Genomic DNA, 25614 nt, shown 5'->3' on the forward strand with positions numbered 1-25614 from the left:
TCCAATTCCAGCCTCCTCCTACCAGTACAGAAAATTCCATCCTTTGATATTCCTAAACCACTCGCATGGTTCTCATGTAATCGAATCTACTCTTTTCGTGTACTCCAAACACTGCAACATGTCCAAAAGAGAAAAGTTTGCTGAACTCCGCGCGCTGCGAGCCTCGGGCAAGAAGCGTCTTGACATTTACCAGATTGAAGACCCGGGAGCCATCTACGATGAAGTTGATGAGGAGGGTTACAAGAAAGTTGTCAGGGGTCGACTCAATGAAGATGATTTTGTCGTCGATGACAAAGGAGAGGGATATGCTGACGACGGTCGCGAAGAATGGCAAGCAGAGCGACAATACTACAGCAGTGAGGATGAAGGTGACGCACCCTTAAAGGGCAAAGCTGCAAAACGCAAACGCGAAGAAGACCAGGAGAAGAATGAAAAGACAAATCACAAGATCATGAACTACTTCAGTAACGGTCCAACAATTGCTGCGCCAAAACCCAAAGTAAGCAGGTCTGAGTATTGGACGTGTTCATTGCTGATCTTTCTTAACAGGTACAGGCGACGGCTGAGGATGAAGCTTTTATGGCAGGTCTTTTAGGAGAGGTAGACACGAATGCTATACCTGCTCGTTCTCATGCTCGGAAAGCCATCAAGTCCGAGACGCGTCGGAAAATCCGTGTCCTGTCACCTCCACTTACTCAGGAACGTCAGGTAAGGCATAAATCGGATCTGCTGGTCAATACACCACCGGCCCAGTCAAACTTTGAAGACGATGACGGGATTTTCAATTCAATGAAAGATGAAGATAACGTGCCGATGAGCGATCCATTACCTTCCTCACCAATCGCCAAAGCAGTCGCAAGGAAATCACACGCTCAAGTAAAAGTGGAGGAAGACGACGATGATCTCATGGAGTTCGCACAAGCCTTTGGAGACGAGGATGCCACAACCTCAAACATCAACATGAAAGCTAGTCGACCGCCTCCCAAGATCCAGATTGCTGGGCTGCCATCTCCTGACAATTCGTCTCCGACCTTGCCTCCAGTTACCGACGTAGATGCTTCAGCATGGAAGAACATCACGGCGAAGCTGAACATCGTGAGCTGTCCTGCTTCAGATAGTAGAACGTTTGGCAAAATGCGACCCCAAGACGCTGTCGAAGATGATGGTAGTCTACAAATGTTTTGGATGGATTATACCGAGGTCAACGGCAGCCTCTGCCTCTTTGGCAAGGTCAAGGATAAGACTACCGGGAAGTATGTCAGTGCTTTCATCAAGGTCGACAATATTCTGCGCAACTTGTATTTTTTACCGCGGAAGTACAAGCACCGTAATGGTCACGAGACTACTGAAGAGGTCGAAATGAACGATGTGTACCAGGAGGTTGATGCCCTGATGTCGAAGCTCAAGGTGGGCATGCACAAGATCAAGCCGTGTACGCGAAAGTACGCTTTTGAGCTCCCAGACGTCCCCAAAGAAGCAGATTATCTCAAACTTCTTTATCCCTACGACAAGCAGGCACTTGCCCTTGATTCCCAGGGCGAGACTTTCTCCCAGGTTTTTGGCACGAACACAGCACTATTCGAGCAGTTCGTGCTCTTCAGGAATATCATGGGCCCCTGTTGGCTCCGGATCGAAGATGCTGATTTTACGGCCGTCAATAATGCATCCTGGTGTAAGCTGGAATGTGCAGTCACAAAGCCATTGCTAATCACACCGATTCCTGATTCAAAAGACCTTGAAGCGCCACGACTCACGCTTATGAGCCTGGCCTTGAGGACACAGCTGAATGTCAAGGAAAACAAGCAAGAAATACTGATGGTCAGCGCTAGAGTGTATGAAGATGTGTCGTTGACAGATCCGACACCGCCAGAGAGATTGCCATCAACAACATTCACTGTGATGCGGCCGTCTTCGTCATTATACCCAACGGGATTCGAGGCCGAATGCAAGAAACAGCGTGGAACTTTGATGCTCGAGAAGAGTGAGCAATTTCTGCTCAGCAGATTCCTTGCTTTATTCGAGAGGACCGACCCAGATGTTCTCATGGGATTTCAGCTACAAGAAGTCGATTACAGTATTCTGCTAAACCGTTTGCGTGAAAAGAAAACCCCTGGCTGGCATCGAATCGGGAGGATGAAACGTGGAGATTGGCCTAAGAACTTCAACAAAGGTGGCAGCTCCTTCTTCTCTGAAAGACACCTTCTTGCTGGACGATTGATGTGCGACCTGGCAAATGACATGGGCAAGTCTCTGATGACAAAGTGTCAACAGTGGAGCTTGACCGAGATGTGTCGACTCTACCTTGGTTCAGACAATATTCGACATGACTTGGACAATGAAGCTGTACTTAAGACATGGGCCACAACTCGTGATGGACTTCTGAACTATGTCGCTCACTGCGATGCAGACACATTCTTGGTTGCCGCGTTGGTCCTCAAGTTGCAAATGCTTCCTCTCACTAAAGTTTTGACGAACCTTGCCGGAAACTCGTGGGCCAGAACGCTCAGTGGCACAAGAGCAGAACGCAACGAGTACATCCTGCTTCACGAGTTCCATCGAAACAAGTACATATGTCCTGACAAAATATATGGTAAGGGCAAGATGAAAGTGGAAGAGGAGCCTGCGGATGGCGAGGAAGGAGCGGATACTAAGAAGAAGGACAAGTACAAAGGTGGTCTAGTCTTTGAGCCAGAGAAGGGCCTTTACGACAAGTATATCCTGGTCATGGATTTCAACAGCTTGTACCCAAGCATAATCCAGGAGTTTAATATATGCTTCACTACTGTCGATCGCTCGGGGAACTCGGAGAACGAGAATGAAGAGAAGATCCCTGAGGTTCCTGTCAGTCAAGCACCAGGTGTACTTCCAAAACTCATTGCGACGCTGGTCAACCGACGAAGAGAAGTGAAGAAGCTCATGAAGGATAAGCACGCAAGCGCTGAGCAATTAGCCTTATGGGATACCAAGCAAATGGCGTTGAAACTGACTGCCAATTCCATGTACGGTTGTTTGGGATATACACAATCCCGGTTTTATGCTCGTCCATTGGCCATGCTCACGACATTTAAGGGTCGAGAAATCCTGCAAAGCACTAAGAAATTGGCGGAAGACAGCCAGCTGCAGGTCATTTATGGTGATACCGACTCTGTCATGATCAACACAAATGCCACCAACATCGCTGAAGCTTTAAAGATGGGACACGAATTCAAGCGATCTGTCAACGCTCAGTATGGCCTTCTTGAGATCGATATAGACAACATCTTCCGTCGTCTACTGCTGCATGCAAAAAAGAAGTATGCCGCGATCAACATGGTCGAAGTTGATGGAAAGTTCGTGGACAAGCTGGAAGTCAAAGGCCTTGACATGAGGCGTCGTGAGTATTGCGCCTTGTCAAAAGAGATCTCGGAGCGGCTACTGAATGAGATCCTGTCGGGTGACGATCCAGAACTCGTTCTCGAAAAAATTCATGAGTATCTGCGGGAAATATCAGGGAAAATGAGGCAAAACGATGTACCAGCCCGAAAGTACATCATATACACCGTAAGTTCAATGCTTCAAGGTCCAGCGCTGTAAAGCTGACTATGTATCAGAAACTTGGCAAGAATCCAAAAGAGTATCCGAATGCTGAGTCAATGCCTCAAGTACAAGTTGCACTGCGGGAGATCACACGAGGCAAGACCATCAGAGTCAACGACGTAATGTCGTACATCGTGACCATGGGTGATGAGCACACCAAGGGTCTTCCGGCCCCTAAACGGTCTTATACTCCCCAAGATGTCCTCAAGGCGGATTCTGGTCTGCAGCCAGACATCGAGTACTACTTATTGAAGCAGATCTTCCCTCCTATTGAGCGTCTATGCGCACCAATCCCCGGTACCGATTCAGTCCGACTCGCCGAGTGTCTCGGCCTCGACACGAGAAAGTACCAGATCAACACATCCGGCAGCAACAACCAGCAAAACGCTGAGATCTTTCCCCTCGAGTCCCAGATACCCGAGAGTGTTCGCTTTCAAGACGCCGCACGCTTCACTCTCCGCTGCAGATCCTGCCAAGAAAGCGCCATTTTCGAAGGCCTCTGCGCCTCCACCTCTATGTGTTCCCCCACGGGGCTCATCTGCACGAATCCTTCATGCCAGAAACCTTTCTCCACCATCTCACTCATCGCCCAACTCGAATCCCAAATCCGAGCCCAAACCACCCAATATTACGCCGGCTGGCTCGTCTGCGACGACCCCTCCTGCGGCAACCGGACCCGCCAGATCTCCGTGTACGGCCATCGCTGCCTGGGACAGAGGGGCCGAGCCGAGGGCTGTCTCGGTCGAATGGGGTACGAGTACTCCGAGAAGCGGATCTATAATCAATTGCTGTATTTTGCCGGGTTGTGGGATGTGGATAAGGCGAAGGAGAAGGTGAGGCTAGGAGGCAAGGAGTTTGAAGATGTGAGGGAGAAGGTCAGCGTGTTGGCGGAGAGTAACCGGGCGTTGTTTGGGGTGGTGCGGGAGGTGGTGGAGGGGTATCTCAGGAAGTGCGGCAGACAATGGGTGGATATGGGAGGATTGTTTGGCTTTGCAGCTAGATAAGGAGCTGACTTGGTTGGAAGGGGTTCGAAGTTCGTCAATTGGTAGTTCTGTATAGCGTGTATTGTATCGTGTATCCCGTGCATTGGAAAAGTTGCGCGCACCCAAGGGGGAGAGGCTTGTAGCTTTACCTTACATATCTCTGCCAAGATCAGGAAATCTGCATCGAGGTCCCGGCCCCTTTGAACCCGATTTTACATACGTAGTAAACTTAGTCGCTGACTTATAGGTCAGAGCGTACTAACTTAGCTGTGCAGACAGTGACTTACTCCTACGTACGTATTGAAATCAGCGAAGTCTATCTATTTTAGCCACCACTCAGCACTTTGCTGATCATCATGAACCTCTGCTCAGGCAGGAGCACACAGATACCGAGCACGATCTACCCGGGGTACAATTTATGCTATATACATATATATTAATCAGTAATCGTAAAAGCCCTTGCCGGACTTCTTGCCCAACCAGCCCGCATCCACCATCTGTCTCAACAGCACTGCAGGTCGGTATTTGCTATCCCCCAGCCCCTGGTGCAATGTCTCCATAATCGCCAGACAAGTATCCAATCCAATAAAATCCGCCAACTGCAACGGTCCCATTGGAACATTGGTCCCGTTCTTCATGATGTTATCAATATCCTCCTTCTGGCCCACCCCTGTCTCCAGACATATTATCGCTTCGTTTATGTATGGCATCAGTATGCGATTGGCTAGAAAGCCGGGCGAGTCGGCAGAGATAGAGGGGACTTTGCCCATGCGCTTGCAGAGTTCCAGGGCGGCATCGACCGTGGACTGGGAGGTTTGTAGGCCGGAGATGATTTCCACGCCTTTTTGCACGGGTACTGGGTTCATGAAATGTGTGCTTATAACCCGTGAGGAGACGGAGGTGTCTGTTGGGTCTTTGGTCGTAGCGGCTGCTAATTTTGTGATGGAAATTGAGGAGGTGTTGGTAGCGAGTATAGTGTGGGGAGGACAGATTTGGGCAAGTTGTGCGAATATTGATGTTTTGAGGTCGGGTATCTCTGGCACTGCTTCGATGACAAAGTCAACGTCCGAGAGGTCTTCCATCTTGGTAGTAGGGTTGAGTCGGGACTTTGTTTCTTTAGCCATTTCCTGTGTAATTCTTGACTTCGAGACATCCTTTTCGAGGAGCTTGTCTGCGAATTTCATGCCTTTGTCGAGAGAGGTTTGCGAGTTGTCGACCAGGGTGACCGGTACTCCGGCTTTCTGGGCGGCAACAAGGGCTATACCAAGACCCTGTAGACATTAGTATTGTGGAGGCATCTTCATCTTCAACCATGAGCTATATCGTACCATCTGTCCAGCGCCAATCACACCCAGCTTCTTGACCTCGAGAGCCATTGTCCGAGGCGATGAGGAAAACTGGCGGGTTAAGGTAAATAATCTGGTAGCCGTGACTTTCCTTCTTGCGGTGGACAAGAGCATGTTGGTGACAGGCGTCTATTTCGCGTTGCAAGGAACAAATATCTTTTGTTCAGCGCAAAGTACAAGAGAATAACAGTGAGAAGAAAAAGGCAGCTGAGGCATGCATGCTGTACATATGTAAGTAATTGTGCCTCGGCTCTGGCGGAGGCGGAAGCTTTCCGCACTTTGTCGCGTCGACGCGTCTCCCGCGACAGTAACTCGACACTTCGAACTTCCGATATACCAATGGCGATTGTGTTGAGAGAGCATTTATTCTGAAAATATCGCAGAGATGTCTGACCAGGAAATTGGTCTTGAGGCCCACCATTTATTCGACAAAGCACAGACTGTGGACCCGGAAGTTCGCGCCCACGTCTACAGTCTCGTCACAGCTGTAAGTACGGACAAGAATACTTGAAGGAGGCGAAACTGATACAGACCCAGCTCGGAGGCACTGAAGCAGATGAGGCGGGTAGTTACGTGCTCGGCGATGATGCTTTGGCATGTCTGCGCGATCTCAAGCGCTGGCTCAAATTATATGACGAGAAGAACAACCGACTTGATGTTGCGCGTTGCCTGGCAGAAGCAAACCTTGTGAATGGGGATCTCCTACCTATACTGGCAGCATGGACAGAAGATTCGAACAATAACCGTGCAAAAGCCAGACTTGCGCTGGCATGCTTGGAGCTGCTCGTCCCATTGACGTGGCCGCTCGAGCACGCTGGAGGAATGACCGTCAACCATCATCGGCACACGCCATACATACAACAAGCACACGTGCGGTACAAGGCTGGAACCCTCTGCTATGGTAGAGCAAGTATTCTTCGGACTATCGTACGCATTGGCCTGCCGTCAATCGCGACCTCCAAGGATGATCGCACATCGAGGGACGAAGGTATCATCAAATTGATGCTTTACTTCTTCAGAAACATCTCGATCATCACCCCACTGCCGAATCTGCCAAGCCAAGGTCTTGACGATGAGATCTCGAGATCTGCCACGATCGAAGCCTTCCGACAGCAGGACGTGTTCGCACTGCTTCTGACCATGTGCTCCAACATGGGCGAGGACTTCAATCTCCAAGACGTAATAGTACTGGAGATCATCTTCAATCTCATCAAAGGTGTTAATGTGGAGAAGCTCTTCATGAACGAGGAGCAGCGGAAAATACAGAAAACAACAGAACTAAAGGACGTCTTAGGGAAGGAGAGGGCGATGCACCGTGACTACGCCAAAATTGCTCCAACGAGGCATGGCAGATTTGGTACAATGATCTGGGTGAAGCGTGAGGATGAGAAGGTCTCTGCAATATCCGGTCAGGACAACCTGAAGGACGGCCGGAACTCTCTACTCAAGATGGACAAATCAAAGAAGTGGAGTAAACCACAGCAGAGAAGAAAGGATCTTGATCACTCCATCTACGACTTTGATCACTCCGTTCCACTGACTGCTGATGCAAGTGAGCTTCTACGGAACTTCGTTGAAGAGTTTTTGGATTCTGGGTTCAACCCACTCTTCACACATCTTCGGAAAGCCATCGAACGAGAAGCTGACCGACTGCTTGACATCAACTACCGTCAATTCTTCTACACCGTCTCTTGGTTCCTCCAAGCCGAGAAATGCCGTCGAGCACGGCAGGAGAAGGACCGGAAGAATCAAAAGGTCCAGACTGACTTCGAGGCAGAAAGCTATGGTCTAGTTGCTGCAGTGCTGAACCAGGAGACATTTATCACTCTCAACCGATATATGCAGACAAGCTTCGATAACAAGGAATGGCAGGATCTGAATGCTAGCATGAGATGCTTCACGCAGATCCTGCTCACAGTCCAAGAGATGGCGCAGTCTTCGTTGGAAGAGGACCAGGAAATCGCGGACAACATCCAAAATCGAATATTCTATGAAGAAACAACCCATGATAGGATCGTTAATATTCTCAAAGGATACAAAGATCAGGGTTTCGGCTATCTCGATGCATGTACCGAGCTCTCACACGTCTTCTTGCGTATGCTGGAGCGATACTCGAAAGAGAATGCTGATCTTCAGATACGATCTCGAAGAAGAGCACGGCGCAAGAAGAAAGAGCAGCAGACGACGCAGAATGGAGAAAATGAAGAAGCCGACGACGACGACGACGACGTCCGATCCGAGAACGAAGACATAGCAGAAGCAGCTCAAGTCTCACGAGAGCGCAAGTTCGACTTCACTCGTTTCGCCGCCAAATTCACCTCTCAAAGCTCGGTCAACACCTTGGTAGCCTTCACTGCTTTCTACCGTGACCTGTCAATCGACCAGCTCAAGCGAGCGCACCGATTTTTCTACCGCGTCGCATTCAAGCAAGAGCTCGCCGTACTTTTATTTCGTGTCGACATCATCGCATTATTCTACCAACTCATCAAAGGTCCAGAAGGACTAGATCGATCAAATGCAATGTACAAGGAATGGGATGAGCTGGTGCGACAGGTGCTGAAGAAGATGTTCAAGAAGCTGGAACAGAGACCAGAGCTCATTGTTGAGATGTTGTTCAGCAAGATCAGAGCAACGCTCTATTACCTTGAGTATGGTCATGAGAGACAGACGGTGAGCTCGACGAGAACGCCGGCAGAATTGGAAGTGAAGGCTGCCCCTGACAGGGATGTTAACGAGCAAATTGGAATCGTAGTAGCAGCGCTGCTCAAGGATGACAAGGAGAGTTTTGTACGGTGGGTGCTGGAAACAATTGCGAAGGCCGCCGATGAGCGGAAAGCTTGGGATGCCGAGGCCACAGCTAGGAGGGAACTCTCTGGTATTGCAACAGAACCTCACGAAGAGACCACCGCAGCGGAGAAGGGGGATGATAAGCCAGGGCCAAAAGCACCCTCTATCGGTACGTACAACCAATCCTGCTGATACCTCTGTACCATCTAACCATGACATTAGTGATCCGACCTCCCACCGACGAAATACGCACTGCCACATTCAAGGACGCAAAGCTAAAACTGCTAATGACACTATCCGGGTTCGAGAGATCAGGCGGCGAAGAAAAGGCAGATGCAACATGGATTATGCCATCAGCGGTCAGCTCCACCAGCCTGGAAGAACTTCACATCACCATCGAGAAATACCTCGGCACGATGTGGACCGACCCCAGCGGTCAAGAGCCCGAGAATTTTCTACGTCGCGTCAAGACAACAACAGCAGCAGCATACGCCGAAGACGGCGAGCAAGAACCCCGTCGCGACGCCTTCATCGACGACTCTGAAGGCTCCGACGACCTCCAGGATTTCATGTTCCCAGACAACGTGCGCTCGAAGTCTGATGCGCTGACCCAGCTGAAGAAAAAGCACAAAAAGCCAAAGCTTAGAACAAAGAATAACGTGGAGCCGCTTGCAGAGGATGAGCTGGATGAGCGTCGAAAGGCAAGAGAGCAGGCTGCGTTGGACAGGAGGAGGAAGATCAAGAGTGAGCTTTACATCCGGGACAGTGATGAAGAGATGGACGAAGAGGAGAATAGGGCCTTCTTTGCAAGGGAAGAGGAGAATCGCAGGAAGCAGGCTCAGAGGGTTATGGCGGCTTTGAGTTTGGGGAGGACTGAGGAGGGTGCTGCTACGAAGAAGGAGAAGAAGAGGAAGTCGGAGAGTATTGAGGAAGGGAATGAGAAGAGGCGGAGGCGGAATGACAGCGAGGATGAGAGGATGAGTGGGATTGAGGATGAGATTGAGATGATGGAAGCAGAGTCAGCCTCCTCTCCACGCCACAGAGCTGCTACATCCGACGATGAGCTCGATATTGAGGATACTCCCCTCTCTTCACAAAGTCAGGCTTCAAATGCCGGGTCAGGCAAGGATGTCGCTCTACGAGAAATTGCGCCGCCAAGACTCAATTCTTCGGCAATGGCAAAAGGACAAGAGGCGGATGACCGCGATGACAGCGATGACGAGTTGCCCGTGTTGGCCTCTCAGCGGCGGCGAGTGCGCGCCGGCTTTATTCTTGATGACAGTGATGAAGACTAACAAGCATACTTTTGATGGATGAATACGGCATAGCTCAGCCACTTCTTTTTCAGCCTCATTCCTGCACTCATCCTCCACTATTCATGTTCAGGGATGTCCGATCATAACCCATTCGTCCAACAATTGGGAAGATGCGCGGGCCTCCTCTTCCAGCTCTGTTGTAATCGACTGCAATTCGCCTGCGAGTGTTTGCATGGCTAGTATCTCGGTTGCAAATGCGTGAAAGTGTGCAGAGGTAGCAAGTGGATCGACGTATTGCCACTTCGCGTATGCCTGCGCATGATCTAACCTTCCATCATACCAGGCATGGATTACGGCCTGGTTCAGCTCAAGCAGTCCCTTCATGTATCGAACATATTTTTCCTGCACGGTTACCATAGTCAGGCTTTTGTCTAGCTCGGGAGGGACTTGTTCGGGGAATGGGAGGCGTGAACCCTCTGCTTGAAGCTTCTCAATAGCGGCCTCTACGCGGAGGAAATAGAGCCTGATGCTCTCCACTCCCTCGAGCAAAACCCGGACAGCTGAGAGGACTCTTTCCAGCTGTGCGACGTCCGCCTTGGGGTAGAGGTACTTGGCGCCGCTCAGGCCTCTGTTCTGGGTACTCTGTTCTGGTATTGCCATTATCATCAGCGATGGACGTTTCCCGTCAGCGGATGTACCTGAGCCCATTGCCTCGTCAAAGTAAAGTGAGAAGTTGCTGATGCGGAGTTCAGTCGACGATGCTAATCATTCGAATGTGGAAGTGTAATTATGGAACCCGGCGTCCACCACGATCAGGAATAGTGAACAGCTTGTCGGAGAGCAGGTCCAGGGAAAGGTCAGGAGCAATGCCACGAGATGTGTTTTTGTTTGGTTGTAGTAAGAGAGGCGTGGTTTCTTTCTGAGCTGCGCCTGCGTGTGGCCACGAGTCTGCCTGCGGTCAACCACGGCTTTCTCTCTATACCCCAATACACCAGAACAATGGTACCTGTCCCAGGCCAAGGTAGTGTCAATATTGATTAAGCCTCGGCGCTATATGTGCACGCGTGAGAGTGAGAGTGGTCAAAGCAAGTTATGTGTTTTTGAGCGCAGAGGAAGAACAAGATGGAGCAGCAGCGAGACATGGAAAGTTGCAGGTCCTATGCTGCGGTTGAAGCGTCCCTTCCTCGTCTTTCCAGTATCCTGTATTTTCGATCACCTCGCAGATCCATCTTCCCCTTCTCCTCCTCCTCCTCTTCCTCCTCCACCTCTTCTTTCTCCATGCGAGACTCCATGGCGGCTCCCACGCCGCGCAAGATGGCCGCCTTGGGTGGCATCACACCAACGCAGAGTTACAACCGGCGATGCTCGTCCATTCCACGTCCTACCTCGAAGCTGACCGCGGCGCAACACATTTCTTCCAGTGCTGCTGCGACGGGCCCGACCGGAAACAAAGCGGCGACAGACGGAACACCACCAAGTATTGTCAAGCCTCGCACCTATTCTCGAACTAGACGGAACTCTTTTGTCCCTCCTCATAATGATCCTCAACCTGCTTTCAGGCCTTCTCGTGCTCGGCCACCACGATCCAGCCTACCTGAGACCACTTCTCAACCGATAGACGGTTCACACGGCCTCTCAGGCATCCATCAGCAAATGCATGTCACCTGCTGTTCTCGTCATTCCCTTGCGAGCCTCGATGCCATGGTCTTATCTGCTACAGGAAAAGCAGAAAATAAATCGACCAGCTCGCTTCCAGGTCACAAGCGTCGGACCAAACACAAAGCATTGTCTTCGGTTACCAAGGTAACATCACCAGTAATCCCTCAGAGACAGTTGATGGGCCCCCTGGGACCACCACTGCCTCGAAGCCAGACTGCAGGCAACATGACTTGTTTTACTGGTTCGGCAGCAAACACACCATCCCCATCGAAACCCTCGACACGAACCATTAGCACAGTCAGCCAAACAGCCGAGCTTAGCGTCGTGGACGCTCTGGCTGAGAGCAGAATGACTGACAAGGAAATCGAATACTTTAACCAGGTTGCGAAGGAAGTTGAAGCAAACAGGCAGAGGATGAAGGGCTCCACACGAGCGAAAAGGCTCCTTGCTAACGACATTGGCACCGGTTCGGCATCCTCTAGAACACTTACTTCTTTAACGAGGTCGAATGGTTCCTTTGATCTGGCCACGGAGGAGTATGGCGACATGACGATTGCCGACAGCAGCAAAAAGCTTCCCTTCCAAGGAGCTAGATTAAGGATTGTACCAAATTCGAGTTCAGCAGTATCACCTCCAATCTTGACCCCTGACTCTGGAGTGAGCATGGGATCTGGCAGCCACGAAGGCAAGGAGATCAATGTCAAGGTGGTGAGTAATCATACCGACTAGAGCAGACGATGCGCTTAGCACTGATGGTTGGCATCTTTTTACAGGTCCATAACTATGAACCAGTCCAATACTGGCATGGACGTTTCTCGGCACTTTGTGATCGTTTGAGAAGCGAGGACTACTTTATCGGCTCGTCTGTGTCCGCATCGATTGCCGACTCCCCCTGCACAGCGGTCCCTCGTATACCCAAGATCGACAACAGCGACTCCTTCGAAGCTGACGATTTGCGCCGCAGCCTTCGGGCTCTCAAAGAGCTTCGTTCTTACTGTCGCACACCAGAAGCCGTAGGATCATTCGAGGAGTTCGCGCAGCAGATAGACGAGAGCTACGAGAAGGTATTCGCCGCCAAACAACCAGCTCCATTTCATATACACTCCTCGGATAGCAAAGCACGACTCTTCTCAACAGGGCTCTGCCCAAAGGTACCGGGTCTGGACAAGAACATTGCTGCGGCCGCAATGAGGATGATAAACACCAACCCGAAGCCAAACCCATCCATGACGAGATCGAAGACAACAGGAGATATGGGACAAATCGAGACAGAGGTCATCACCGGCACAAACAGAAAACACGCTAAGGTCGGCCGGAGACGACCGTCGTATCTGAAGGCACAGGAAGAAGTGCTGGTTGGTGAGATGGGCGCATTGAGCGCCGGCAGACGCGCGAGGGCTGCGGCGGCTGCTCAGCAGAATGCTAGGCGCAGAACCGGTATCAGTTCAGATGTTGTTAGAAACGCAGAAGATGCACCGCAAGGCAAGATGCCGGCGCCGGTCGCGAAACAGACGAGTCGACATAGCATGCCGCGGAAGAGCAGCGCTTCAAGTGGAGGTCCGGGTACGGGTGGTGAGATGTTGAAGAGGGTCTTTTCCGAGAGCGTGAGAAGCGTTAGGAGGATGGGGAGGAGTCTCACTGGGCTGAGCGGATCGGGTGATGCATGAAATGTGATGGCTTCTTTTCTGGGGGGGCATGAAGATGTTGTCGCGATCTTTCCGCTGGATGTGTTGAGTCATTCGCTGAAAGTGAAGGGCGTTTAGCAGCCTTGGTATGCTTCGTGTTTGCTGGTCTCTGGAAGCAGACGGATATATCTTCTAGCTTCTTCACCCCCCAACAAGCCGGAAACGACAACTGCAATGGATAGAAGTCTTTTCGAATGTCTGTCTACCTTGAACCTTCGAACGACGCCAGGGGTCTGATTTCCAACTGCTAAAACTTCCTGGTGGGGGTCCGTCCACAGAGAAAGAGCTCGACAGGGGCTTGGACTCTGGAGCAGACATACCGCTCGCCTAGTACGAATGTGAAGCTCTACCCGAGCGCTTGATCTGGCGATACAGTCCAAACTCCTTTTAACCTACGTGAACGGCAAGATGTATCAGGCCAAAGCCTAAATTGGGTCCTCTCTTGATTCCCTTCAACTCGTCAGAGATCTCATCCAATATCTGCTCTCCCTAACAAGAAGGACTGAAAGTCACCCCTCTGCACCACTCTCCCGGCTGCTCTTCATAAACCTCCTCAAACTGTCAATCTGGTTGACGAAAAACATTCTCTTCCGATCACTCCGCCACACCAACACACCAATCTGATCCGCAAACTGCCAGTACCGCTCGTACTCGGCCTGGGTCCCAAACTGCTTCATCAGATACCCTGGCGTGGTCGTCATGCGATCCTTCTCGATCTGCCACAGGTGGATCTGATCCAGCACCGTGGCCGGGATCACGGAGGCTGCCTGCGCCGCTTTGGCCGGGTCACTGGCTGCTGACGCGGCTTGGATTGCGTGCCGGCGCATCTGTGGGTGGGCGTGAGAGGTCAAATAGCTGATGATTTGGTCGGCCGTTATGCCCATCTGGACGGCGCGTTGAACGGAGGATTTGGTCATTTTGGCAGTGATGAGGTTGGGATGACGGGAGCGGAGGTTGGTGAAGAGGCCAAGGAGGGAGGTTTGCAGTGGAGACGACGTGTAGGCGTAGATGCGGTAGTTAGTTTCAATTATGATGAAGCCGTGGGATTGGGAAGTTGAGGAGGTGGTCAGTGCGGAAGAGAGGTTTGTATTGTCGGTGCTTGAGGTATTGGAGTCCGAGGTTAACGTTGTGGCGAGGCGGGTCGGGTAGAAGTCTGGGGAGTCGGAGGAGGATTGGTAGATGATGCCGAAGTCGGAGAGGTCGGAAAGGATGCGCAACTGGTCGGCATCGAGATGGGATTTGGTGTATGCTTGGCCAAGCTCTAGGGAGGAGATGAGAAAGAGAAATGACAGGACAGCCACCTTTGTCATCGCGAAATCTTCCGCATGATCGACGTAGAGGAATAGTAACGACCAGACTTGAGTGTTGATATCCTGAAGGACGAATGCAAATCCATCTTTGGTAATTTTGGGCGAGTAGCTCAGACGAGATGATCCGGTCAATTCGATCAAATGGCCAGCTTTGAGAAGTTCAATCACCCCTGGGGAGGGATCGACAACGGTGCTTGTTGATTCAAGCGGTATGGCGGAATTGCCCACCATATAACCCAGAATCCCTTCCCATTGATTGCGAGCAAAGCCGTCCAGATCTTCAACAGTAATCGACGGATTGGAAGGAGGAATGGCGATTTCGCCGAAGGATTTGGTATCCCCACCTCCCGTGAGAGCCTGTCGTAGTGATCGAGAGAAGTTTTCAGTAAGTTTGTATGCTTTCGAAGAGCTCACGGCTGTTATGTGGTATCTTTGGAGCAAGTCAAGGGCGTGCTCCTTCTCACTTCGCTTCGTATCAGCATATTCTGGAAGTCGTGATCTCTTGCTGCAAACCTTCTGCTGCCTGGTTTGACCCAAACGTCCAAGTCCTTTACAGGTAGGGGAGCGTTCAAATACAGCAGAGCCATGACGAGACTCTTCGCTACGCTGGTGTCAACCCAGGGCCGGATAATTGATCTTACTTGCCTACCGAGACTGGAAAGTCGTTTGCGGAATATGGCCAGTGCTGAGGTAGGATTCTTGTAGAGTCGATAGAATTCTGTCCCCTGGAGTCTTTCCAGGTATTCCCAGGACTGAACATCTGAGTCGGCCATGGTTTGTGGACGTGGATGTCGTGGAGACGCCGATCGCCTCGTTCAGCTGATGCTATCTATCAATCATGGTTGACTTTGGGTATGAAAGCGAGCAATAAAAGGCTGTAAAGGTCGATGTCTTGGATTTGGGATTGACTCAGGCTCGGGAAAACTTCGGCAGTAATTGAATAGAAGACTACTACCGAGTACGTAGTCTGTAGTTGATGTTTATGGTTTATGATTCATTCAAATGCTCCTACATCTCTGTTGTCAGGCAGCCTGTGGTTGACTCTGTAACTGATCCCAATGACTCATAGATGAGACCCAGTACGGATAGTCTCGATTTCCGGCTGGTTCAGCGGCCTGGCATCATGTCAGCCTTGAAATTCGTTCGATCAGTGAGCAACACATACTACTAGTTGACGAAAGATCCACATCGTCTTACTATCTATAGGTCTGGGAAGCCTTTCGGGCCAATTCTGGCCTCGAGCCGAGGTGTGAACGACTTTGAAGCATTTGCTCGAGCTGGCTGACATTCGTTACACAACTAGACTGCTGGATGGGGTAAGTCGAAGTCAGGAGCGATATCGACTACCTTGATGCCGCTTTCAAACAACTTGAGCTGACAGCCATTGCAAGATCCGTGTCACAGCAGCTTCACCAGGAAAGGTTCATTTTGAGCTTCCAATCCAAAAACAGCACACTAATCGTCTGGGCGTACTCCATGGCGGTACTATTGCCTCGATGGTGGACCTGGGCGGCTCACTGGCTCTTGCATCACGAGGCCTCTTCTCTACCGGCGTCTCCACTGATCTGAATGTGACGTATCTCAGTTCAGGGGGGAAGATTGGAGATCTGATCAAAGGAGAGGCTGTCTGTGACAAGTGTATGTTGGAAAGCACAGCCACATTCACTGAACCGCCAAACGGAACCACTAACCGAAAACAGTTGGCAAGACTCTTGCCTACACGTCGATCAAGTTCCTCAACAAGGACAAAGAAATCGTTGCGAGAGGTAGTCATACCAAGTTTGTGGCCCTCGCTCAGAAAGATCCACAGAACATTGTAGAAGTGCTGGAACCAGGAAAACCAGAAACCCCAGGGTCAAGTTAGCATACACCTGGTATGAGACTGGCTAAGCACGTAATGGATCTATATCTCATACCAACTGTGAGCTTCCTAGCCTTGGTCTATTGCATCAGCTCTTCTCCTACGCTGGTTGCTTTTTCCTGTAGCAAATCAATTCCGCTCCTTTCAGTATGCCTCGCATTGCAACATCAAGGGTTAGTTCTTCGTCACACTACTGGCACTGCAGTAAACCTTGACGCCTCTTTTTGTAGCTTTTGAGCAAGAATATCTCGTCCCCGGAGTACCTACACAGATTTTGCTACCGCTCTCGCTCTTGACGGTCTCGAATGATCCAATTTATGCTGTCAATTTGTGATATGATATTTCACAATGTCCCTCATCTTACCAACAATAAAACTTGTGCTCCTCCGCAATAAAGCATGGCAGCATGTAGCGCCAAGTCTCGGCCCAGCACCGGATTATGTATTGGAGTGATACCTTCATAGTGAATCCTGATTGAGTCTCCCACATATATAAGTCTCCAGGAGCAAAAAGAAATCATACAACATCTCACGTGGGACTCGAACCCACAACCTTTAGATTGTGAATCCAAGACTAATCATAGGAGTCTAACACGCTACCTTTTGAGACGTCAGAAATATATTTTATATTTTGAGGTGGGACACACTGACCATTGCGCCAGTGAGACTTTGAGACCGATCTTCGACCTCCAAAATAATATAAAATAACAATAACTTGCTGGTGTGACACCACTTGGTCATTGAAGAATACAAGGGGTTGTTCGCGGGTGGACATGGAACACACTGACACAGTCTCAGTGGTGTGTATTCGTACACAAATTATTTTTTAGACCCTCGCCTTCAACCTTTTACCAGTTTTGGGGTGTCTGTACCTCGCGACTTAACACGTGGTAAATAAGCACGTCTTCAGTTCACGCTACTACCAGCGCCATGCCTGAGCCCTACTAGTACTATACAGCTGAGTCAAAGCCAATAGGCATGACATTGTACCCTCAATGGGTCAACCTGATGCCCCAAAGTTTTCTACTATTGTAGAGTCTTTTACATCCAAACCTACATAGCGGTGGAAGTTTTCTCTGAGCGTCTTACCCTGAAAGGCATCCATCCCTGCGCCTCCCATGAAATGCCTAAAGCTACGAAACCTGCTGTTCGGGATTCTCAGTTCCTGCCCTCCAGCACCTTCATTCTAGACAATGGGGCATTTTCAATGAAAGCTGGCTTCGCCCCAAGCTTGCCTTTAGCAGACGCAGATACGCTCAAGCGGTGTCATGCAGTTCAGAATTCTCTCGCACGCACAAGAGACAAACGTACTTATGTTGCGGCTCAGCAAGATAACATATCGCAATGGAGCGAAGCCATCTTCCGAAGGCCTGTCGAACGCGGTCAACTTGTGAACTGGGAAGCAGAAAAAGAGATCTGGGACTGCAGTTTCTTTGATGAGAAGACGGCGCATACAGACCTGTTTGTCAAAGAGCCAGACAGTACGACTCTGATCCTTACAGAGGCGCCGAATACAATGCAAGCATTACAAAGGAATGCCGATGAGATCATCATGGAGGAATGGGGCTTCGGCGGATATGCTAGGATAGTGGGTGGGTATGGCTAGATGCGCACGATGGAAAGATGTGCTTTTACTGAGAGCGAGGTGCAGGACAATCACTAAACGCTTACAATGACTTACATCCCCTTTTCGGTGAAACTGACCGCTCTCCGTCTCTCGAAACTCACCCTCGAGCCCAGGAATGCCTTCTGGTCGTTGATAGCGGCTATTCACACACAATCATAACACCATTGTATAACGGTGTTCCGATTCAAAGAGCAATCCGCCGCGTCGACCTCGGAGGGAAGCATCTCACGAATCTTTTGAAAGAGGTTGTATCGCTAAGATACTTTGACCTTCATCAAGACACGAAAATCGTCAACGACATCAAGGAAGACGTGTGCTTTGTTAGCTCAAATTACAAGATGGATATGGAACAGACTTGGAAAGGCAATACCGCACGATGGCGAAAGTCAGAGAAAACGGCTCCGCCAACACTCGAAGACAAGGCAGATAACGATGGCTCAATGGACATTGACAAGCCATCTTCATTATCTCCACCATGCCCGGTCCCAGATCCTCCAGGCCTAATCGACTACGTCCTCCCTGACGGCTTCCGTATACCCCGCGGCTTCTCTCGTTCTCATGACCCTCTCACCCACCGAAAGCAAAAGCGCCAGGCAAATGAACCCTCCTCCGCTTCCGGCGTTGGCGATGAGATCAGCATGACACTCGGGTCTGAACGCTTTTCAATCCCCGAAATCCTCTTTACCCCCTCCGATATTGGATCGCGCCAGCCGGGCATAGCCGAGGCGGTCATGCAATCACTTTCGGTGCTGCCACCCGCGCTCCAAGCCACTCTACTCTCCAACATTCTCGTTGTAGGCGGAAACGCAAGGATGAAGGGGTTCGTGCGAAGGGTTCAGGATGAACTGAGAATGCTAGCGCCGGTGGAGTATGAAGTCAGAGTGAGAGCGATGGAGGATCCGGTCACGAGTACCTGGTTGGGAGGTGCGAGGATGGCAGGAAATAGGGAGGTGGTGCGAAAGATTGGTGTGAGTAAAGAGGAATATGCGGAGTTTGGAAGTGGATGGGTAGGGAGGAGGTTTGCTGCAGTGGGTAGATGAGAAGATTCTATGCCAGCCATCAAAACCAAAGGAAATGCACCGTCCATTAGGTTGTTCAGCTTGAGATGGCGACATGATCTCTGTTCTAGCAATTCAGCAGCAGGTACGACGAGCTTCTACTGAAGCTTTGCCTCTGGCAAGCGATATATGTACAGAGCCAAAGGGACCTGGAAGCAAAGACCGAAGTCCGAACCGTCTAATTCAAAGGCTTTCTCCCTACCATCAGATACATCGGAGTGAACAACTTTTCCTTCCCACCTTTCACAAGGCTATCAGCAGCCAGCGCCAAACTATCCGCTGTCTTCTGTGTTCCCTGGGGTATCACACCGACTGTCTCTCCTAATCCAACGAATTTGTGCACCAACCCGCGTCCCCACCATGTCATGCGCGCAATCGTGAAGACGTCGGCAATGCTTCCCATGTGCTTGAATTCGCCAGCCAAGGGATAGTACCAGGGTATGGCGTCGTCTCGTTCGGCCAGATCCTCATCGTGTATCAGCTCGAAACCGGCGGCTTTGAAATCCGCCAGGCCTTGCGACACTGTCACCATGTTGCTGATGCCGTCTCCTTGCTCAATTCCTAACCTGCAGGCGCGGTGTTCGGGATTGTCGTTGTCGTACTTGTCGGTCATCAACCACTCGTATACACCGAAAGTGCCACCTGGCTTCAGGACTCGGAAGATCTGCTCATACACACCCCTCAAATCCGGTGCATGCACCGTCGCCTCGATGGCATATACAGCATCGAAACTGTTTTTGGGAAAGCTCATCTGCATGAAATCGCCTTTTGTCGCGTCGAATTTATGGCTAAGGCCTTCCTTCTTCGCATACTTTAGCGACCTCTCAATCTGATAATCGTTGTTGTTCAAGCCCATCACGTTTGCACCAGTGAACTTGATGATCTCTCTTGCTGGTCCACCGACACCACAGCCTACGTCCAGCACACGTTGGTTCTCTTGCAGATTCATCTTTAGCGCGAGATAGTGCTCATGTCGGGCAATGGCACGGGAGAAGGATTCCCCGTATGCGAAGCGGCAGAAGTGGAAGGAGGCGCCCCAGCCGTATTCATAAAGATCAGTGGCGAGATTGTAGTAGCTGGAAGAGAAGCGGAGGTCAGCATATGATATGTTCGCTGAGCCAAAGTGGAAACATACTGTCTCGTCAAGGTAGCGTATTCGTCTCTCCTCGCCTTCCTGACCGCCTCAGTCTCAACATCGGCACTCTTGTTGTCCCAATGCTTGAAGTATTCCTCAACTGCGGCTTTCTGGGAAAGAGGATCTTTTTTCAACATGGCTATCATGCCACCACGTTTTTCGGCGGAAGTGCCATGCAGAATCCTGTTGAACTCGGCATCCCGAACGTGGTCTTCTTTCTCAAGAGGGGAGATTGCGGAGGGAGCCATGTTGGAAGGGGTAGCCGGCAGGGGATATTTTGGCTTGAAGGATGATGTGAACCTTCGTCAAGTAGGTAATTGAACAGGGGAATCAGTCAAGAGAATTTGTGAAGACTCAAAGCCGTTGTAGGAGGCACAATTTGACCACGCTGCATCTTACAGTTACACTTATATCTTTAAGTACACCCAGAAAAAAAGTAGGGAGCAGCCGTCCCTTGCAGATCCGCTAAAATATATAGTACATAGCTCCATCCGGCCGCGTCCTTTCCGTGTGGCTCGCCAAGACTGCTTATGTACACGCCACTTTCTCCTCCTCCGCAGCTGCTTACTCCGTACTCACATACAAATGACTCGGAGTAGAGTCAGCTACAACAACACGTCGTTCAAGTGTTAACACACCACAACACGCCACACCTGGCCTTGGTCTGCACCTACTCCTAACACGCCAGGCCGATTGCAAGAACATGCCTCCTCAAATTAAGCAAGACCTCAACCGCTCCGGCTGGGAAACCACCGACTTCCCCAGCTCTTGCGAAAGCTGCCTGCCAGAGAACCCCTACGTCCAGATGCTGAAAGAGGATCATGGCGCAGAGTGCAAAATATGTACAAGGCCCTTTACAGTCTTTCGGTGGAAAGCGGATCGCACTGCACGTACCAAACGAACGAATATATGCCTCACTTGCGCCAGGCTGAAAAATTGCTGCCAGTGCTGTATGCTTGATCTATCATTCGGCCTGCCTATCACGGTGCGAGATGCAGCCTTGAAAATGGTAGCGCCTGGCCCGACTAGTGGAGTTAACAGAGAGTACTACGCTCAAGAGCACGAGAAGGAATTAGAGGAGGGAAGAGGAGCGGCGCAGGAATACGAGAAGACGGATGAGAAGGCAAGGGATCTCCTACGAAGACTAGCCAACAGCGAGCCATACTACAAGAAGCAGCGGAGGCTGGAAGCAACGGGAGAGGGAGAGCAGCAAAGACAGGAGCAAAAGCAGATAGGCTATGGTCCTGGCCTTATACGCACCAGCGACAGCAGACGTGGAGATGCAATAAGAGGAGGCAGACCAGGCGCAAGAGGCGGTCGTGCATTTCCCGGGACTGCTCAACTACCTCCCCAACCGAAAGACATCCTCCCTCCTTCAGACCCAAATATAACCTCTCTATTTGTCACAGGCGTCGAGGACGACCTCCCCGAACACGCCATTCGTACATTCTTCACTTCTTTTGGCACAATTCGATCTCTTGTCTGCTCTCACCGTGCACACTGTGCATTTGTTAACTACGCTACCAGGGAAGCGGCTGAAAAGGCTGCCGAGGCTTGTCAAGGAAGAGCAATAATACAAGGATGTCCACTTAGGGTACAGTGGGGAAAGCCTAAGCCGCTGGATAATATGGATAGGGAGGAGAGGATGGAACTGGCGAGACAAGGGAGGCAAACTGTGGCGGCTGTCAAGGCTGCTGAGCGGTCTGGGCCTGGTCAGCAGAGAGGAAATGGTGATGGTATGATGCCAGGCGGCGGTGGGGAAGCGGAGCATGATGGCAGCTATGCTGTTGCTCCTCCGCCCGGGACTGGCGAGGTGCAATATGCTAGCCTAGCTGGAGACTGAATAACAAGTCAATCCGTCCGGATCACTTAGCGAGGCGTTCAGGAGGAACTTTTATACTTCCTTGGTAAAGGATGAGGACGGTTAAAGGGGGCATCATCATTCGACACCCAGCAGAGAGAGAATCTAGCTTGCTCGAGGTCATTCTGCTGCATTGATAAGACCCCAGAGCAATGTCGGTCCATGGAAGCAGGCCTGTGCAATTCCAAAACTGAATATACATGTAGTATTCAACACGAAGAGCCCTGTTTTGAGAACCCGCACCACAAAGTCAGCTTCTTAGGGCCTTCAGTGCCCAAAAAAAGCATTTGCTCTAGCGTCCACTAAAAATTTCGAACCCAATATCCTTCACTAATCAGCCCCAATCTGCCTCGTGAGAAGGTAGCTAATTCCCTCTGCATAATTAGGTTCTGTCCGAGATCCCCCCTGTTTTTAACGTGTGGCTGTGAGGGCGTATGAACTGCAATTTTGAAGCTCCCATTGCATTCTGGGGTGTACTTGCCAGGAGACTCCAAGCTGCAAAGTTATGCTGGAGACTGGCTGGAGAGTTCGCTCCTTCGTTGATAAAATGTCACAAACGGCCTTCGGGAGGGGCGGAGAGCCAGCCAGACTGGTGACCGATGTAACCTGTTACCAATTGCCTGAGATGGCGAAAGCGGCATCCTTCAGTGATGGTGGCATCACCGGCATTCCCCATAGACAGATAATGGTCTAATCATGAGCATGGCTGTCCGATTGTCACAGGCTTCCTGCCCAGTTTAATAGTGTCATTGTCTCCCCGCTCAGTGTCTTTGTGAATACGTAGCTCTGTCCTATTGTCAACCACTGGTCTCTAACGATCTTCTGGTAGCCATACTTAGCACATCTTTGCCTTCTTGTTGCTCTCCTTGTACAATATTGTGTCGTAGGATCTGTGCAACATCCTCTGCATGCTTCACAGCCCCTATAGCTTCCTTCGAGGAGCGTTCCAAGGTTCGGTTGTTGTTGAATCGTTCACGAGCTTGAACACGGGCAGCGGTGAGAAGAGTGAAATCTCCTACAAATAGTTAGAAGTTAAACAGCAGACAGACAATACGCTGGTACCTTGAAACGCTATTCTGGCTGACCGTAAAAGATGTCTGTAGGCGGCTAGAGCGGCAGTCATCACTATAATCACGAGATTGCCGCTTTGGTCTCTATGCTTCACAGCGATTTCTCGGCAGGTATACTAGAATCTTTTTCTATTCATTCTTCTTTTCGATTTTGTTTTCAACCAAAAACTTGAATACTAGGTGAGTTCCAGACAAACTCCGTGGTCTCGCTACACCTGCTCCATGGTGTTTAGTGCCCGAAGGTGACTAACGTGATAGGGCCTAGATCACCTACACCAGCCAAAATGGCACAACAGACACCAGAAAGCTCTCTTTACCGTGATTTTGCCGAAACTTTTTATCACAGCTCTCTGGCCTCAGGCGTCCGCTTTATCTACCAGATTGGAGCAGGTGGACCCTGCTTCACCTTCTATGATCCTGCTAGCCTTGGTGACCACGTCGCAGTCCTACAATTTCGAGCAGACGGGCTGGGCTTTCGCACCGGCAGCCTTACAGAGCTTGGTGGGCCCCCTCGCCATCTGGTTTTCGGAGAACCGTTACCAGCCGACCTCGCTCAAGCTGTTTCGGCTACCTTGGAGGCTCCCGGATTCACGACTCTACCTTCTTCTCTATCCTTAGCCCCGGATAACCCTGTGTTTACTCCGACTACATCCTCAAATTCAAGTGAAATGGGGTCGCAAGCAGATGATGGCATTCCGCGAGTCAGGTTTCCTCCCAAGCCTGAGGGATGGAAAGGAGATCCTGGCAACCCAAATTTTCGAGCTCTTGGTACTCTTTCACCTCCTGTGATGAGAAAGATCGAGCCTGCTGGTCCTCACTTTCTTGCGTTTGCCCGTAGAGTAAGTCCTTTCAACCTCACATATTCTTCATTACATGCTCATCATTACCTAGAAACGTCACGGCCGCACATTCTCCGAAGATGAGCGAATTCAAGCACAGAATAAGGTCAAGAAGATCGAAGACGATGAATCTACCGAGATCAGCGAGCCCGAAGATCCACTGATGCTTTCACGCGACGCCAAAGACTGGAAGGTGTGTATCTGCGACTACATGCCCTTTCAAATGCCTGCTCACGTTTTACTAGGGTCAAGACCACTACGCTGTCCTTGGTCTCTCCAAATACCGATGGAAAGCCACACCAGAGCAGATCAAAAATGCGCATCGCAAAAAGGTTCTCCGACATCATCCTGACAAGAAGGCCGCAAAAGGTCAGTCAGACGACGACTCATTCTTCAAATGTATTCAACGTGCGAATGAAATCCTTGAGGATCCCGTCAAGCGTCGCCAATTCGATAGCGTTGATGAGGCAGCCGACGTAGACCCGCCAAGCAAGAAAGAGGTACAAAAGCGTGGCTTCTACAAGATGTGGAACCCTGTCTTTGAGAGCGAGGCTCGATTCAGCAACAAGCAGCCAGTGCCAATGTTGGGTGACGAAAATAGCACGAAGGAAGAGGTGGACGAGTTCTACAACTTCTGGTACAATTTCGACAGCTGGCGAACCTTTGAATACCTAGACGAAGATGTTCCTGACGATAATGAGGGCCGTGATCATAAGCGTCACATCGAGAAGAAGAATGCGAATGCTCGACGGAAGAAGAAGACCGAGGATACCGCGCGTCTACGCCAGGTCGTTGATCAAGCATTGGAACAGGACGAACGTATCAAGAGGTTCCGCCAAGAGAGCAAGGCAAACAAGAACAAGAAGAAGAATGAACGGGAAGCTGCTGCTAAGCGAGAGGCAGAGGAGAAGCAAAAGGCTAAGGAGGAGGCAGATCGCCAGCAAAAGGAATCGGAGGAAGCTGCAAAGGCCGAGAGAGCAGAGAGCAAGAAAGCCAAGGAAGCCGCCAAAAATGCGGTCAAGAAGAACAAACGTGTTCTCAAAGGCAGTGTCAAGGACGTCAATTACTTTGCCAGCGGCGGAGAGGCTAGTGCGGCGCAAGTGGATGGCGTGTTGACCGACGTGGAGCTGATCATTGGAAAGGTTGACCCCGATGAGTTAGCCGCATTGGCGAGCAAACTCAATCTGGCAGGGAAGGATGCTGAGAAGGTGAAGGGAGCTTATGAGGATGAAGTGAAGAGACTGGTTAGTGATGGCAAGATCAAGGGGGAAGAGTTGAAGGTCATCAAATATTGATAGACTGGCATACGCACGAGAGCCGCTGGCAGGATATCGATTTGCTTCCGGGGTGGCTCGATGGTGAGGCTGCCTCGCCATAAACCGGTTCTTCTGCAGTCGTCCACAAAGTAAGCCGAACAGGTCCTTGGATCCTACCAGAAGGACTTGAAGAGTCATAGAATTCAAGTACTAAGTGTGCTCGGTTGGTTGTGGGCCCGAACCTCTTTTAGTGACCACCACCAGTGCCTAATCTTCCAGCCACATCACTGCTGAGATAACCCGATT

At 50.6% G+C, this 25614-nt stretch overlaps 11 protein-coding genes across 11 annotated transcripts; 7 read left to right on the forward strand and 4 right to left on the reverse strand.

Annotated features, from left to right (window-relative positions):
• Nucleotides 1-118: 118 nt before the first annotated feature.
• Nucleotides 119-4580, forward strand: EPUS_03189 (uncharacterized protein; the record flags this gene model as incomplete). Its single annotated transcript, XM_007789619.1, has 3 exons — nt 119-499; nt 550-3540; nt 3591-4580. 3 exons carry the CDS (start codon nt 119-121, stop codon nt 4578-4580), a joined length of 4362 nt encoding a protein of 1453 aa, XP_007787809.1.
• Nucleotides 4581-4999: 419 nt separating this feature from the next.
• On the reverse strand, nt 5000-5935 carry EPUS_03190 (uncharacterized protein; the record flags this gene model as incomplete). The annotated part of the gene is made up of 2 exons (XM_007789620.1): nt 5000-5830; nt 5888-5935. The coding sequence occupies 2 exons, from the start codon at nt 5933-5935 to the stop codon at nt 5000-5002; spliced, it is 879 nt and encodes a 292-aa protein (XP_007787810.1).
• A 355-nt stretch (nt 5936-6290) lies between these two features.
• On the forward strand, nt 6291-9987 carry EPUS_03191 (Topoisomerase 1-associated factor 1; the record flags this gene model as incomplete). The annotated part of the gene is made up of 3 exons (XM_007789621.1): nt 6291-6392; nt 6443-8861; nt 8915-9987. The coding sequence occupies 3 exons, from the start codon at nt 6291-6293 to the stop codon at nt 9985-9987; spliced, it is 3594 nt and encodes a 1197-aa protein (XP_007787811.1).
• Nucleotides 9988-10074: 87 nt separating this feature from the next.
• On the reverse strand, nt 10075-10656 carry EPUS_03192 (uncharacterized protein; the record flags this gene model as incomplete). Its single annotated transcript, XM_007789622.1, has 1 exon — nt 10075-10656. The coding sequence occupies one exon, from the start codon at nt 10654-10656 to the stop codon at nt 10075-10077; it is 582 nt and encodes a 193-aa protein (XP_007787812.1).
• A 414-nt stretch (nt 10657-11070) lies between these two features.
• On the forward strand, nt 11071-13274 carry EPUS_03193 (uncharacterized protein; the record flags this gene model as incomplete). The annotated part of the gene is made up of 2 exons (XM_007789623.1): nt 11071-12315; nt 12381-13274. The coding sequence occupies 2 exons, from the start codon at nt 11071-11073 to the stop codon at nt 13272-13274; spliced, it is 2139 nt and encodes a 712-aa protein (XP_007787813.1).
• A 527-nt stretch (nt 13275-13801) lies between these two features.
• Nucleotides 13802-15375, reverse strand: EPUS_03194 (uncharacterized protein; the record flags this gene model as incomplete). Its single annotated transcript, XM_007789624.1, has 2 exons — nt 13802-15065; nt 15116-15375. 2 exons carry the CDS (start codon nt 15373-15375, stop codon nt 13802-13804), a joined length of 1524 nt encoding a protein of 507 aa, XP_007787814.1.
• A 350-nt stretch (nt 15376-15725) lies between these two features.
• Nucleotides 15726-16466, forward strand: EPUS_03195 (uncharacterized protein; the record flags this gene model as incomplete). The annotated part of the gene is made up of 5 exons (XM_007789625.1): nt 15726-15752; nt 15809-15849; nt 15906-15918; nt 15994-16240; nt 16303-16466. 5 exons carry the CDS (start codon nt 15726-15728, stop codon nt 16464-16466), a joined length of 492 nt encoding a protein of 163 aa, XP_007787815.1.
• A 1119-nt stretch (nt 16467-17585) lies between these two features.
• EPUS_03196 (uncharacterized protein) lies at nt 17586-19129 on the forward strand (the record flags this gene model as incomplete). The annotated part of the gene is made up of 2 exons (XM_007789626.1): nt 17586-18054; nt 18114-19129. 2 exons carry the CDS (start codon nt 17586-17588, stop codon nt 19127-19129), a joined length of 1485 nt encoding a protein of 494 aa, XP_007787816.1.
• A 196-nt stretch (nt 19130-19325) lies between these two features.
• EPUS_03197 (Sterol 24-C-methyltransferase) lies at nt 19326-20530 on the reverse strand (the record flags this gene model as incomplete). Its single annotated transcript, XM_007789627.1, has 2 exons — nt 19326-20223; nt 20283-20530. 2 exons carry the CDS (start codon nt 20528-20530, stop codon nt 19326-19328), a joined length of 1146 nt encoding a protein of 381 aa, XP_007787817.1.
• A 455-nt stretch (nt 20531-20985) lies between these two features.
• On the forward strand, nt 20986-22125 carry EPUS_03198 (Pre-mRNA-splicing factor slt11; the record flags this gene model as incomplete). The annotated part of the gene is made up of 1 exon (XM_007789628.1): nt 20986-22125. The coding sequence occupies one exon, from the start codon at nt 20986-20988 to the stop codon at nt 22123-22125; it is 1140 nt and encodes a 379-aa protein (XP_007787818.1).
• A 1372-nt stretch (nt 22126-23497) lies between these two features.
• Nucleotides 23498-25347, forward strand: EPUS_03199 (uncharacterized protein; the record flags this gene model as incomplete). Its single annotated transcript, XM_007789629.1, has 3 exons — nt 23498-24052; nt 24105-24245; nt 24298-25347. 3 exons carry the CDS (start codon nt 23498-23500, stop codon nt 25345-25347), a joined length of 1746 nt encoding a protein of 581 aa, XP_007787819.1.
• Nucleotides 25348-25614: the final 267 nt, after the last annotated feature.

Source organism: Endocarpon pusillum, assembly GCF_000464535.1.
Source record: "Endocarpon pusillum Z07020 unplaced genomic scaffold scaffold1275, whole genome shotgun sequence".
NCBI lineage: Eukaryota > Fungi > Ascomycota > Eurotiomycetes > Verrucariales > Verrucariaceae > Endocarpon > Endocarpon pusillum.